At 47.0% G+C, this 15,902-nt stretch overlaps 1 protein-coding gene across 9 annotated transcripts in view; it reads right to left on the bottom strand.

Annotated features, from left to right (window-relative positions):
- The window catches only part of eif4g3a (eukaryotic translation initiation factor 4 gamma, 3a), a 71,428-nt gene extending 55,767 nt beyond the window's left edge, over window positions 1-15,661 (bottom strand). For 8 of the 9 annotated variants that reach the window (XM_062546080.1, XM_062546084.1, XM_062546082.1 and 5 more), the window contains exons 1-2: window positions 15,098-15,661; window positions 1,236-1,335 (exon numbers count right to left, since the gene is read on the bottom strand). In XM_062546080.1, the coding sequence (XP_062402064.1) occupies window positions 1,236-1,335; window positions 15,098-15,261 (264 nt within the window). In that variant the 5' untranslated portion in view covers window positions 15,262-15,661. The remainder of the gene's footprint in view (window positions 1-1,235; window positions 1,336-15,097) is intronic. The other variant, XM_062546087.1, reaches the window with a different exon arrangement.
- Window positions 15,662-15,902: the final 241 nt, after the last annotated feature.

Genomic DNA, 15,902 nt, shown 5'->3' with positions numbered 1-15,902 from the left:
TTAGCACGGGCGAGGGAGGCTGGGGGCTGGTGGGAGATGACAGGAGCTATGGCTGCCGTGCTGAGAATGCGCTAAAGAGCATGCAGAGCCTCCTGTGTGTGTGTGTGTGTGTGTGTGTGTGTGTGTGTGTGTGTGTGTGGCAACCTCATGAAGAGAGCAAGACAGCCACGGGGTAAAAAGAAAACCCAAAGCAGTCCAAATTGAGTACAACTGCGCCAACGAGAAAGAATCTAAAGTCAACACTAATTTGATGAGTTGCGTGGGACTCACTTACTAGTGACATTTCAAATGGAGCACTCCAAGACAAAACAGAGCATTTAACTTGTTTGTATTTTTTAGCTGGGTTTTTTTTTTATATATTTGTCATCATTTTCTCCAAAGAATGTAAGAAAATAGTGTTTGAAAGCTACAGGGCATTAGAAAGAAGCAGATTAAATTAAGTATTACTTGCATACAACTAAATGTCAGTTGAGTTTTGAAATTGTGACAGGGAAATACATGTCTGCCTGAATAGTGATGGCGGTAAAATAGAACCCTCCAAAGGAGATGAGGAAGGATCATTTTATTTGTCATGTCTTTTTTTATTGCTTTTGTTGCTCTTAATAATGTTATGTCTGAAGTCCCTTTTAAATGGATTTAGTGCGGGGTACGTTTAAAGACACCAAATCAATGAAGTGACTGAAGAGAGCATATATTTAAAATGTACCAAAGTACCAAAGTGCTGCCTAAATGAAGTAAAAACTGATTCATAAATGAAATGAGTTTCATTAATAGTGTTGGTACAAACACTGTCTTCACATCCTTGTGTTCAGCAATGGTGTGCTTTAAAGAGAGATACTGTCTGTTATGGTCATTCAACAACCCTTATGCCTCCTTAGGGTTGGTATTTAGACCGAATAGCTAGTTATTTGAGCCTGCTATTGCAGTAATGAGGAGTGTAGGTTCCATATCAGACGCAGAGTCTATGGGCATGTTTTTATTTTGTGACAAGTAATCCTCATACCTTCTTGTGTGAAAGCAAAACACTGAATGGGAGCGTACTTGAGCTTCTGAGTATATGACTGCAAAATGTACAGAGTTTGAGTCTAGTGTTCTGCTGTGTTTTATGAGTCGTGACTCGTGTGTATCTACAAGCACAGCAGCTATTTGCATGAAATTCCATATACATACTATGCGTGTATGGTTTAGATGTGTGTGTGTGTGTGTGAGTGTGTGTGTGTGTGTCTCATACTCACGCTATAAACTGCGGCCACCCCGGGCTGTGCTGAGAAGAGGCGCTCGTCAAGGCCCGGCTGCACCCGTTGGATCCTGGCGCGCGCCGTGTTAAGGACAACTCTGCAGTAGGGTCAACTTAAGGTCAAACGAGGTCAAGGGTGAGGGGAGGGGCATGGAAATGAGGGTGGTACACGTGACCGTGAGGCGCAGACAGTTTACTCCGCCATCACACTGCAGTGGTGATCATTTAATGGCCGCTGCCAAACTCAGCTGTCTCATTCTCTCTCTCTCTCTCTCTCTCATTCTCTCTTTCTCTCTCTCTCTCTCTCTCACACACACACACACGCACAGACACACACACACGCACAAACACACACAAGGAGCTTGGTGGCTAGACAGAGGTGAACTGTACAGCAGAGCAGACAGAACTTCCCCACTCTTGGATGTGAATTTTTCCGACCTCTACCGCCCCCCCACCACACCCCCCGCCCCACCATACCCTCACCCCACCCCCACCCTCCACTCTGCTGCCCCCTTCCCCCACCCTCTACAAAATGTTCACTTTCCCCCTCAAGAGTACACCATGTACCTTCACCGGGGAGCATGGCGCTGCAGGGAAAACCAGACATGGAATTCCCAAATTCCTGACTCGGACCGGACTCCTGCTCTCCAGTCAATGTGGCGGGATAATCCCCATCAGCACTCAGGACCCGGATTGGGAATCTTAAATATGTAAATCCCTCTGACACCCCTCCCCCTCCACACACACACACGCACGCACGCACACACACACACAAGTCTGCTTAACAAAGTCAAAATAACTAAAACGTAAAAAATGTTGATATGTGCTCCCACAAAAATAAACACACACGCACCCACACTCGTGCACGCACGCACGCACACACGCACGCACACACGCACGCACGCACGCACGCACGCACGCACGCACGCACGCACGCACGCAGACAGACTTGACAGGTGGCTTCAGTGCGCTGCTATTCCAGCTTTCTGCCTATCTGCACACATCTCCCCCCCTCATGACAAAGGCATGGCTTTCATAACCTGCCGTCAGCACTCCGGCTGATGACTGATAGGGGCCGCTCCGTCAGCTGACAGACCGGGCGGCACGGGACGGCAGCAGCAGCAGCGTGACATCAGCGCGTCAGGCGTCAGCGCAGTCGCCGGGCAGGTCTGCCCTGTCCCCGGCACTCGGGTCGCCCCGCGCAACGGCGCCGCCAGAGAGAGAGACGACGACGCGCCTGAGGGATGTGTGTGTGTGACGCTCGCTCGCCCCCGCAGGGAGAGGGAGAGAAACACGCTGACTGGCTGGCGAGGTGCCTTGGAAGGTGCAGAGGGAGGACGGAGGAAAAAACTGGAAGTAAGGAGGAGGAGGAGGAGGAGGAGAAGGAGGAGGAGGGCGAAAGTAAAAATGAAGAGAGATGAAAGACAGATGGGGAGGGAAAGGGGGGGGGGGTGAGAGAGGCAGAGTGAAAAAGTGTGTGTATGTGTATTTGTGTGTGTGTGTGTGGGAGGGGGGGTCTATGGGGGAGTATGAGTGTGTGAAACTGTGAAAAAAATGTAGAAAATAAATGTAGAGAGAGAGAGAAAGTGATAGTGAGAGGGGGTGAGAGAGAGAGAGAGAGAGAGCGAGAGAGGGAAAGAGAGAGATTCCGATTCTAAGGAACCGGCTCTGGTAGTTTCGAGTGCCCAGGAGACTGTGTGGAACGCTAGTCACGTGATTTCAGGGAAAGCCAAGGTCTGGCTCCCCTCCTTCCTGCTCGACACTTTTTTCCCTCTTTTTTTGTCTTTCAGCAAAATCCCTCCTTCTAACCCTGCTCTCTATCCTCAGGCAAGCTGAAGCCCTCATCTCAGCTGGCCCACTGCCAACATCACTCCTGAGAATGAGCGGGGGAGTCAAAGAGAAAGAGAGAGAGAGAGAGAGAGAGAGAGAGAGAGAGAGAGAGAGAGAGAGAGAGAGAGAGAGAGTAGAGGAGCTTATAACAGGGAGAAGCTGGCAAAGAGGCAAAGAGGCAGGGGAGTTTAGAGAGATAGGGAAGGAGAGAGGGAGAGAGGGAGAAAGTGAGTGAGGAGAGAGAGAGAGATAGAGAAGGAGAGAAGGAGGGAGAGAGGGAGAGAGAGACATAAAGATGGCTCAAATATACTCTGCTGCGAGTTTGTGGAGGGAGCATTTGCTGTATGTGTGTGTGTGTGCGCGCGCGTGTTTGTGTTTGTGTGTTCCCTAGAGTGCCCAGTGAATACTTTCAACCCGTTGAAACTCCGATATCTGTGGCTGAGTTTTTACGAGTTTCCATGTGAAAATGACAAGTGTTTAGGGCAACATCAACACGTATGTGTGTGTCTGTGTGTGTGTGTGTGTGTGTGTCAGAGGATGAGAACTGTTGTGTGATTCAGCCAGCCCTGCCACAAACTGCTGAAAAAGCTTTCTGCCATCTCTCCCTCCATCTACCCCACTCCCTTGCTCACTGACACTCACTCACTCACACACACACACACACACACACACACACACACACACACACACACACACACACACACACACACACACACACACACACACACACACACACACACACACACACACACACACACACACACACACACACACACACACACACACACACACACACACACACACACACACACACACACACACACACTAAACATTAAAATAGGTAGACAGACATCAGGTGAACCTTCCTCAACCATCTGTAAGGGCAGGCCACCCTGCTGGTGTCTACGAAGAAGGCCAAAAGGTCACCATGTCAGCACAGGTGCAACGGTGGCGGGAGGGAGGGGGGGAGAGAGGGAGGGGGGGGGGCATTCCTCAAAACAAGGCTGTTTCAGGAGTCATGACTGTGACTCTCACTTGAATTACAGACTGATCCGACAAGCACGACTACCCTGTCGCACCTCGTTGCATAACCAAATCCGTTTGCATGTGCCAGGCTGGATTTTAACAATGACGCAGTAGATGGAGTAGACGCAGACTAACCCTGTAAACACCACCGGCTTACACACACACACACACACACACACACACACACACACACACACACACACACAACTTAATAATGAAAAAACGGTGTCCACTCACTCAACTGCCCTTTCTATTCACGCCATTCCCGGAAGCTGGTCTACAACACGGCATGTTCCACTGCCTAGTAATGACATGCTGAAACACTACACTCGCCAGTCTAAGCGTGAAGCGGCCATCTTTTATTCATCTCTAAAAGGTGTCCTCATACCGCTCACAGGGCTGATAGACAGGAAATGATCTGTGCCTGAAATGATCAAATACATTTCAAGGACAATATAGAGAATTAGCCTTTCTTGACATCGTTCCTTGGCGAGCTCAAGCCTGAATTCAGGCACCATGACTGAACCCTATCAGGCCTGCGGTCGACCACAACGAGTGCCCGCCGACCACGTTCACCTGTTTCTCCCGCTGCCACCTTCAACTGACCCCCGACGTTTCCATGCACTTGTCAGGTCTGGTCAGTTTCCTTAACCATCACCCTTCTGCTGCCCTGTGTGGTGACCACCTCAGAGTCTGGGCCCTGTCCGCTACACAGCGGTCTTTGGTGGTCTGTGGTCCACCCCGTCGCCCCCCCCCCCCCCCCGCCCACCTCTCTCTGAGAACGCCGAGAGTTCCGAACAGATGGATCAAATGGATTTTTCAAAAATGGGTTTTGGGAAAATCTCCTCTTTAGCAGACATCACAGAGCACTACAGAGTTCCTTGAGGGTTACAAAAACCTTGATCTCACTTGGTTGAAATGTGGAAAATGATCAGATACCAGTGAGAGAGAATTTCTTTTTTTTTTAGCTAGAGATTAAAAAAAATGAATAACAAAATTGAGAAAGTCAAACCGTTCAGCTGGCTTAAAGCTCCCAGACGTACAAATCAACTTGCTCATTGCTCAACTTGCTTTTGCAATGCAGAAATAAGATAAACATCAGAAACACAAAACATATCAAATCCTCAGCCAGCTTTTCAGACCAGTACAACAAAATATCAGATGTCTTAGCCCATACACACACAAACACACACACACACAAAACAGACATGCCAAAGTGAATCCAAAACACATTGTGACATCCTTCCACTGAGGGATTATAAACTGTCAGTCAGACATACAGAATGAATGAACGAATGAATGAGTCTCCTGCATCTAACTACTTGTTGTGAATGAATGAATGATTGAAACCTAAGGGACTGTGCAGTCAGGGGGAAGAAATAGGGGAGATACTCCAGATTGCAAACGTGGCACTCAGAGAGCCTCCGAGAGGGTAGGGGGAGAGAGGGGCTGCAGAGTGCAGAGGAGGGGGGGGGGGGGGCAAAGACAGAGAGAACTGGAGGGTGAGAAAAGAGGAGGGAGGGGGAAAAGGAGAAAGAGCAGCAGAGCGAGCGAGAGAGAGTGAATGAGTGTGTGTGTGTGTGTGTGAGAGAGAGAGTGAATGAGTGTGCGTAAGTGTGTGTGAGAGAGAAAGAGAGAGTGTGAGAGAGAGAGAGTGAATGAGTGTGTGTAAGTGTGTGTGAGAGAGAAAGAGAGAGTGTGAGTGAGTGAGTGTGTGAGTGTGTGTGAGTGAGAGAGAGAGAGAAAGAGAGAGGAGTATGAGTGAGTAAGTGTGTGTGTGTGTGTGTGTGTGTGTGTGAGAGAGATAGAGAGATAGAGAGAGAGAGAGAGAGAGAGAGAGTGTGTGTGTGAGAGAGAGAGAGGCGTGCCTAGAGTACCTGAGTGCAATGGGTCCACATCTCAGTCAGAGGAAGTGGCTGGAGACAGACCAGATGGTGCAAACGCAGAGCGTCTGCACAGCCACCCGCCTGCTCACACTGCACTGAGTAAACATGACCCCTCTCTCTCTCCTGCTAGCTCTCTCTGTGTGTGTGTGTGTGTGTGTGTGTGTGTGTGTGTGTGTGTGTGTGTGTGTGTGTGTGTGTGTGTGTGTGTGATACAGATTGCATGCATGGCCTAGCTTGTGTGTGTGTGTGTGTGTGTGTGTGTGTGTATATATATAAGAAGTTGTTTTCCTCTCACAGTTGTTCAAGTATGACTGTATGTGCATCTTTATAAGGCAGAAATATGGCTGCCTTCTCCTACACTACATGCATGTACATTATACACATTACACATTTACTGCCCTTGTGTGTGGTCTCTGTGTGTTCATGGACACATGTGTATTTGTGTAATGTGTATGTATTCCCGAGTGTGTGTGTGTGTGTGTGTGTGTGTGTGTGTGTGTGTGTGTGTGTGTGTGTGTGTGTGCAGGCCGCTGTGGGACAGTGACTCAACAGCTTGGCAGACGGCAAGTCAGAGAGGAAGGAGAGAACGGCCGATAAACACAAACCAGATGACCAGCCATTCAGCAGCATCAGCAGAGGATGGAGATGAGATGGGTGGATGGACACAGCCACCAAACATCCTCACGCACACACACACACAGCTGACCTGTCCAGCTAAGACGCCCGAGGGCACTACTGAGAAAAACATCCGTCTTACAACATCATTAAGTAGTCTCAACTACAGCCCGTAATTCATTATTAGATTTTTTGAATCCTCAAATATTGAAATCGTTATCGGTCTGAAAATCCCTGTATCCGTTCAGCTGGGGCTTTCCAGTCTCTCAAACAGATCAGCACAACGATACATAGAGGCAGATAGTAGACTGTAAGGAGAAGAGTATACGGACACCAATGCCAACGACTTTCGGTAAATACCAAATACTACACATAAAAGGCAAATACTCAATGTGATACCACAAAGTCCAGAAAAGATTGACCAAAGCAAAGATCATGACATGAACTTGCTGACAGACAAGCATAACTTCCAAAAAAAAGAGACTAGGCCTTATGTTCGGAATATGGATATATTCAATTACATTCAACGTAGTCTATATTAAACTATTAGGCATCCGAGTCATGAGACCCCTGTAGCAATAGCATCACATTGGGCAGCTATTAGATGGGTGACCTATTCAGGAGGTGAGAGGGAGGTATACAGTATATATTCCCAATGCAGTAAGGACCAGGCCAGCACATGGTACAGACTGAACCCATGCAGACTGACTCATTAGGTTCCCAGCTATGTTTTCAACAGGCAAGAGGATCGGTGCGGGGTGGGGGGTATTTTCCTTGTAAACACATGCTTGGCCTGGAGTGCTGTCACAGGAGAGCCTATAGCCTGGCCTGACCTCGGTCATTGGGTACAAACACAGCCGTCAGCTACATAACACACAGCTGTGTGTGTGCGCGTGTTTGCATGTATGTGTGTGTGCGTGTCTAGTCGAGTTGCACAACATCTTCCTGACATATGTGGACACAGGAGCCAGCTCTTGGAGACAGAACACTGATGGTGCAAAACCAGGCCTTTGGATCTTGGTTTACAAAACCAAAATGAGGCAGATTTCTCAAGCCACTCGAGCCACTATCGCACATGACCAACTGCTGACATACCAACGCAGCCTTGAATGAGGGCCACGCCTTCCATATTAAAGTCACAGAGAAGAATGGCACAGAAAGGAAACAGTGTCATAATCGATCGCCCCCACACTATGTAATCCTGAGATCTCGATGTTTTGAGAGAGCCAAACATAGAACATGACCTGAGGGTGATTCCTCTTTACCATCAGCGGAGTGTACAGCAGCCCTGAGGCTGCACCCGCACCTCAAGAGACAGACGCACGGAGAGAGAAACAGAACAAACTGGAGAAACAGAGAGAGAGAGAAAGAGAGAGAGAGAGAGAGAGAGAGAGAGAGAGAGAGAGAGAAAGAGAGAGCGAGAGAGAAGTCAATATGACTGGAGATCGGCCAAAGGATAGGAAAGATATGTGTAGAGAGAACAAGGCCAACAGTCAAACTCAAGAGGTAGAGCTGGGAGAGATGGAGAGAGAGAGAGAAAGATATTTGCCGAGTGAGGCGGATAGAGGGAGAGATGAGAATGAACAAATACTGAAAAGCAATGCAGATACCAGAAGAGTGACAGCAATAGAGGGGGGAAAATACAGCACAATGGAAATAGACACAACAAGACAGGGAAGAAAGTGAGAAAAGGTTGGGGATGAGAGAAAGGGGAAAAGAAAGACAAACATACCCAAAGAAAGAGTAAAAATGAATGAAAGCCACAGAGAAAGTGATTGAAACAATGAGTGAGCGGGTGAGAAAGAGAGAGAGGGAGATGGGGAGAGAGAGAGAGAGGGAGATAGAAAGAGGGAGATGGAAGGAGAGAAAAAGAGATGGAGAGAGAGACAGAGAGAGAGAGATAGAGAAAAAGAGAGAAAGAGAGGGAGGGAGAGAGAGGGAGATGGAGATAGAAAGAGGGAGATGGAAGGAGAGAAAAAGAGATGGAGAGAGACAGAGAGAGAGAGAGATAGAGAAAGAGAGAGAAAGAGAGAGAGGGACAGAGAGAGAGAGGCTCCACACGTCGAGTCCTGTGCTGGTATCTGGCTCCGGCCGGGCTGCGTGTGACCTGGGCCATTGTTAGGAGCCTGGTGGGAAGTGGCCGGCTGGCCCAATGCACACAGAATGCTAAGCAGCGCGGCCATTGTCTGCCCCTGCTGTGTGCGCCCGCCGTCGCTCTGGCAACCAGGAGCTGCAACCCCCCCCCCCCACCACCACCACCCCCTTTCCAACCAACCCCTACAGCACACACGCACACACACACACACACACACACACACACACACACAAAACTACATAAACGAAAGATACATTCTGCCAGCGCTTTGGTCACAGGCAGCTACACATCACAGCTCAAAGTCCTGAGAGGAAGTTCCATTCAAAACCAGAAAGACAGGCAGCCGAAAGAAATGACAGAATGAAACAGAGAGAGAGAGAGAGAGAAAGAGAGGGAGGAGTGCATAAGGAAGAGAAAAGGGCATAAGGGGAATGAATGAGGAAGACGGGGACTTTTGGGAATCCCAGTGAACAACTACATCCAACTGCTGCCTGCTTACGCAATCACCTGGTTCCTCTTGACTTGAGCCAAATCCCAGCCTCCAACGTAGTAGGAGTGCTGCTGGGTGACTACACACAGTGGTCCACCTATGGACCTGACATGGTGGGCATAGACTTGGCATAGACCTGGCACAGACCTGGCACTGCCCCACAGAGGCTCATGAGGACGAGCAACCATCTCACCATCAGCAACCTACAGTACAACTGACTTGAACCAGCCATGGATAATGATTGGGAGAAACAGCACTGTGCTGCAGGCCCAGGGCTGAGCGTTAAGTGTTAAAAAGTCACTAAAATGAGGTCAATGGGGCGGCAGACAGAGGCATGGGACGAATGGTGTCCTTTGAAGTCCTTGTTTGCGCAGTTGCACAAACAAGCCATTATAAACTGACACCACCTAACCTCCCCTCGCGTACACAAACACACACACACACACACGCACACACACACTTTCACTCACACACACATGCTTGCACACATGACTCACTTGCACGCATACACACACACTCGGCCTAAAGCACTTGCTCGCGCGAGCTGAGTTAGTGTTCCAGACAGCAGGTTCAAGCGCAGGAATGAGAGGAATGCCCGGGCCGAGGCAGGTGCCAGCCGGCACGGGGAGAGAGCGGGCACAAAGATCAGACTCCCCCACCACCTCAACCCGGCCTGATCCCAGCAGATCAGGTGTCGCCACCCAACACCAGATGCCACAGACAGCATGGGCTGGTTGGCAGGCAGGCGGGCGGGCGGGCGGGCGAGACAGACACACACAAGCACGGCCAAGGGCCTGGGCATGCTTTTCACACAGCGTTCCCCATGGCTGCTTAGCACTGTGCGCTTCCCCACTCCTGTACCACTGTAACACACCTGACTGGTTTCCACAGGTAATTAAAGATGATTCATTAGCCGATGCAGACGGACTGCTCTGCTACTGAAGAGTAGAGGGAAGAACACCTGGTGTGCACTGAGACCCTCAGAAGAGGACAGCACACCTTATTCACACCTAAAACCACCACACATAGACAGCCAATGAAATACACATTTAAGACCAGTAAGCAGAGATAGAACTGATAAAGACAACACATCTGATAAGGCATTAAGACTAGTGTCCATGTTAACTAGGTCTATTTAGTCTCTCTAAACTCACACGATGGAAGCCTAGGGGAAGTGCATCTGGAAATTGCTCTTTAGTTTGGTACAGATGTGGGAACAGCACTTTAGCTGTACAGCCAAATGTGTCCATGTTGGGAGATGTGGCTCTCCAACCTCTTGGCTCTATTCGCACACCTCTTTTGACAAGGGATCTGAAAAGCAGGACAAAATCGAAACGAGTATGCTCTCAACAGTCCTCTGCTGCTGTTTCTAACCACACCATATGAGATAATCCATAGTTGGCTTGAAATGTTTCTCGGCTATAACGCACAAAGGATATAGATTTCACTCAATTGAAGTCCATTCATGTTGTTGAGTTAGTGTTGTTATGTAGTACAGTAGATGGGCAAGAGTACATGTTGGCTGACCATGCTTTGGCCACAGCTTTTGGCCTTACGGACATCTGCATCAAGGCAACACTATATGTCCTCAATACAATCAATAGATCAATAGTATTGGACAACTGAATGAACCACAAAAACATCTGACAAACTCAGTGAACCAGGAGCTTATGCAGTGGAACCAACCACCATCAATAAAATTCTCCCAAGACAGGTCTGTGACCTTTGCCCTCGCTAGACCTAGCCAGCATGGGGGATAACGTGGTACTGGAGAGAGCAGTGTACAGCAGGGGTTAAATGATATGCAGTTTCAAGGGCCGACGACGATAACTAAATCTAATGACTGGATAGACGATATATTTGACCGACATTTGTTTATTTGGCTGTTTGACCGTTTGGCTTATAATTAGATTGATAGATATATAGACAGATAAATAGATACTTTATTGATCTCCAAGGGGAAATTCAAGAACAATTAAGAAAAGTACATGAAAGAACAATAATTGGTAGGCAATATTAGTGATTAGCTAAGAAAGGCAGTCTACCATCGCCAAACTGAAAGTGAAATGTACTCCTTTAGGAACTATAAGTATAACTATGAACTGTGTCATAGTTTGGTCTAGACACAAGGGTGCATTTAAACAAAATGGTGGATGTATCAGCAAAACCAGTAGATCGGTCGACCTCTGGTATGCAGTGCTGCTGCTGCTGCACCTTCTCTCTCTGTCACTTTCTTTTCGCTCTCTCCAAGGGGTTTCCTCCTAATCATTTAGATCGAGTATTCAGAACTCAGCCTCCTCCACTTCACAGCAAATGTGAGCATGTCAATCCACAGGGTGCTCAACAGAGCAGGATTACTTCATTATCCAGACAACCGCACAAAATAAAACCCAAAAATGACACTTTTCACTAAGGCTCTGTGCCTCAAATTTGTGGGGATTTTCAGGTTTTCCTTCAGCAGGCTGATCAGGAGCCTGTCTGATCATCAGCATGCTGAAGTCTTACTTTGTGGAATACACCCTACGACTGAAGGAAATGGGAAAGGCCCGAAACAACACTTGATGACAGGTAGATTGTCTCCACCAATGGCCATAGGGAAAGGTATGGATTATAGGATGTACGGTTGGCGAACACCCATCTGTGACTGACTGAAGCATTTAGAGTCATGTCAGACAACATAACTTGCCTCAGATGCCACAAATCATTATCCTAATTAGCAACAAAAAGTATTTCAAAATGTGTGCACCATAAGAAGGTGTTCATTATTTTTGCCTTAAGAATACTGTGCAGAGATGATGCTCAGTGGTTTATCCTAAGATGTCCTGATGGGATTATATATTTAATAGGTTAACTCCCAAAATCCCTCACTTATGATCATCAGTATGACAGCCTAGGATAGAAAAACCCAACGCCTTTTAGTTAAATGGGGCCAATTATCTGATTAAAGGTCCCATAAAGGTCCCATAACTTAACCCGTACACTCCAAGTTGTAAGTTGTAATTTTTTTAATAAAGCGATAACGTTTTGGCCTTTATGGCTTTCTTCAGATCGCATACAAAGATGAAGGCCATAACGTCCGAAACGTTATCGCTTTATTTTTAAAAAATCACTTTCAATTCGGAGTGTGCGGCATCTCTCTCCCTAACTAAACCTAGTTGCTTGCACCTTCATTTTGGTGTGCATTTGCACCTCTCCTTCCTACCCATAACTTAACCCGCTCTTAAATTTAGAGTCAGTATCTGTTCCAGAGGAAACAAATGCAAAACAGCAAATCAACAATTTAACAGTGCCGTATGATGGAAAACATCTGATTTTGCCAGCTTTTGGTTTGAAGATATTGTCTCTTGGCTTGAGAAAATATGCACACTTCCAGACATGCTAATCAACACCTGACACATTCCCAGAGTCACCAAGTCCCGGATGACATTGGCACAACATTTGCAAATCAGAACCACGTGTGTGCCCTGTCCAGAGCATGAAAATGTCAAGATCTGACAGCGTTTCACCAGGATATATCACTGCCATCTCCTTGACCTTTCCCCATAAGAAAGCCAACATGTTCTTTTGTCTGCAGCTGGCTTTCAGATGTCTGTTGAGAATACTTCTCACACCAACAAAAACAAAATAACAAACAATGTTATCACCACTCCCAACAATGCTGTTGTATTGTGTTTCTGTAGTTTTTACAATGACTTTCAGCATCCAAACAAATGCACCTACAGACAAAAAAAAGTATTGTCAGCCATGCAGAGATTGTGTTATGCACTAAATAACACTGACTGCAGTCTTGGCAACAAGACAGAATCAGGTGCCTCAGAATTTGTATACCTCAAGACTAACCACGACTCTGCCACCCCGTTCAGAAAAGGTTAATTACATTATCAAGAGAGGACAACTGACAGCACCAATCAGGAGGCTAATCGCTGACAAGACAATAAGCCTAATCTGTGCACAGGGTGGAGCAGTGCTGAGGGTGAAGCAAGGTTCCAAGCTCTGTGTAAGAGCATCAAGGAGGCATTCCTCAGGGGAATCATAATGGAGAATATCAACGAAACAGAACAACCTCCTACTGACTCTCCGTCCACCACTGAGAACAGATATGTTTAGTGTGACCCACAAACCACAGTCTTCAGCTACTTTGAAAGACCAATAGTTGACAGAGCGTAGCTGCCAGCGTTTCCATTCAACAAATAAAATGGTTAAATGGCCTGGTGATTATGTGCCGTGTTCTGTTTTTGTTATTGTTCAATGCTGTGGACTGGGTGGATAGCACTCACACCCAGAAAACCTTTTTGCGAGTTTGGTCTGTTTTTGGAAGTCCACCATCCACACTTGCAAACCACAGTGTAGCTGCCTTCTTTTCACTGAAACCTCAAGGCACTAATTTTACAATTGCTGGTTTATGTGTAACACAGAGCAACCACAGAAAGAAATCTTGCCACTTCCTGAATCAACACTGCCCAGAACAGACAGGGAGGGAGGGATCGGGATAGTACGGGTTGCCCTAATCACCATGCCCATTCAGACACACCTCACTGGACTGACGATCGAATATGACGTAAAGATGTCAACAACGTCAGGGGATGACAGGAAAAGAGCAAGCAATGTTTACTCAAATCCCCGTCAACTACCCGGTGTTGCCTTGCATTTGACCTACTGAATGAGTAATTGCATTATCGAATGAGCTGAACGTCCTATGGCCTGCTTACCACACACTTACACTACGTACACATCTACATTCAAATGCCTGACAACAATCCAACAATGAATATAGGGCGGAACAGTAGGAAATGATCGTATATTGTGTTCATAAGAACAACATTATGACTGATTACCATTAAGAATACATTAGTAGCGTTATTAGAGGGTGATGATTTCTCTTTTCGAATCTGTGACTGTGGCGCACACTCAACTGCATCAGCACCTACCTTGGTGCCCACGTAGCAATACGTAGTACAATATGGAATGACACTACGATTTGCAAGCTGACCTAAAATCTAACTAGCAGCTACTGTATTCTATTTTCTTATCAACACATACAGTCAGTGGATTTTCTAAACACCCGGTGAAGGGCCGATGCAGATGCACGTGAGCTACCGGTACATTTGGTCAGCTCCGCATTTCGATTAATGTACACAGGAAACGGGGGAAATCCCGATACAAAATAACGGTATGGCGATGCAGAGTTAAAATGGACCAAGACCTCAAACCCGTGATTATTCAGTAGCACAAGAAAAGATTAGACCTCGGCATTTTACTGACAATACAACAAAAGCCGGCAAACCCTGCTGTTCAGAGTTTATGACAGTCGCCCAAAAGTAAGGCTATATGTTACGCTAGCAGTCCGAGCTAGCTAGCTAGCAAAGCAAGTGTCCCCATCGTTCCCCCTCACACAAAGACAAAATTGTCAAGTTCATCACACAAAGCCGACTACACTTGACGCAATCACGCAGAGTACTTTCTAACATTCCATTTTTTAATTATCATGCCTACCAACCTAGCACACCGGTAGCCACTTACATATAGAAAAGTAGCTGAAAACTGCTTGAAATACATAGATAAACCGGGTTCCTGACAGGATTCCCCCAGCTAACTTATTTAGCTAGTAAGCATTTCAAGCAGTTAGCTGTACTCGCTTGCTAATGTTGGTTTGGCTATTAGCTAGCTAGCAAGCTATCCTGATTAAAAACAATATTAGCAGGATAATCTTAGAGCTAACGTTAATTAGCTGGACTGTTAGCCATCATTCTCATGTCTCCTGTTCCACTATCACATTAGCAAGTCAGCTATTTGTAATGACGTTAGCTAGGCTATTTTTTCCATTCTGGCTACGTCTTCACAAAATATACCACGGTTACCGGTGGGACCCAGCTTTGAGTGGGGGTAACGTTAACGTTATTGTTATCAGTGAAGGATACTGGGGTGGCGGCACAGCAGGCGGTTGAGGAGCAGTCGGGGCTCCCGGTGGTAGCGACACGGAGGTCAGAGACGCCCGCAGTTGGCTTGATGGAGATGGCCCGGTTACAGGTCCACTAACTGCGACAGCAGCCGGTTTCGGCACCACTTTCGGTGGCAAACTCATTGCAGATTTTGAACAAAAGCAAACAATACGTTTCTAAATTATGTTTACACACTATCTAGTTATTATACATAAGTAGGCGAGATGTTCCTCTTCAGCGTTGCAGCAAATCCTTTTGCTTAAGATTCGGTCTCACAATCCATTTCTATAACAGGCTTTTTAAATGTATAGTCGCTTTTTACAACAATTGTAGAGCTATTCATGGGGACGGTGAGAGGCTTGCCTCCCCCACCTCGTCCGGGATGTCCGCGGATTCGGTTCGGTTCCGTTCTTCAGAGTATATTCCCCGGTGTGCCCTCTTCGCTCAGTCAGCGTTTGTTATCTTCATGTTGCATTTTAAAGTTATTTTTTCATAGAGATGGGAGACTTCGCTCAACATGGCGTTGCTTGCGGCCGCCTCAAGCAGTCCGGTAGGACGGACTGTTCGACTACCGTCGGCTAATTTCGGATATACTCGGCTGACTGCCTATGGTTTACCTACGACTGACAAACGTGACGTATCAGTAGGATTTGATGTTGGGTTTCGATGTTCATGTCGAGATTTCAGAGGCACTGACTAAAACCAACGTATGCAAGCCACCACAGCATGCAACATTAAAATAATTACTGTGTCGAAACAAAACGTTTCAGCCTATTTGGGATAG

This window comes from Sardina pilchardus, chromosome 9, assembly GCF_963854185.1.
Source record: "Sardina pilchardus chromosome 9, fSarPil1.1, whole genome shotgun sequence".
Classification (NCBI taxonomy): Eukaryota; Metazoa; Chordata; class Actinopteri; order Clupeiformes; family Clupeidae; genus Sardina; species Sardina pilchardus.
Note: the sequence above shows the minus strand (reverse complement) of the source record. Positions and strands in the feature narration are given on the sequence as shown.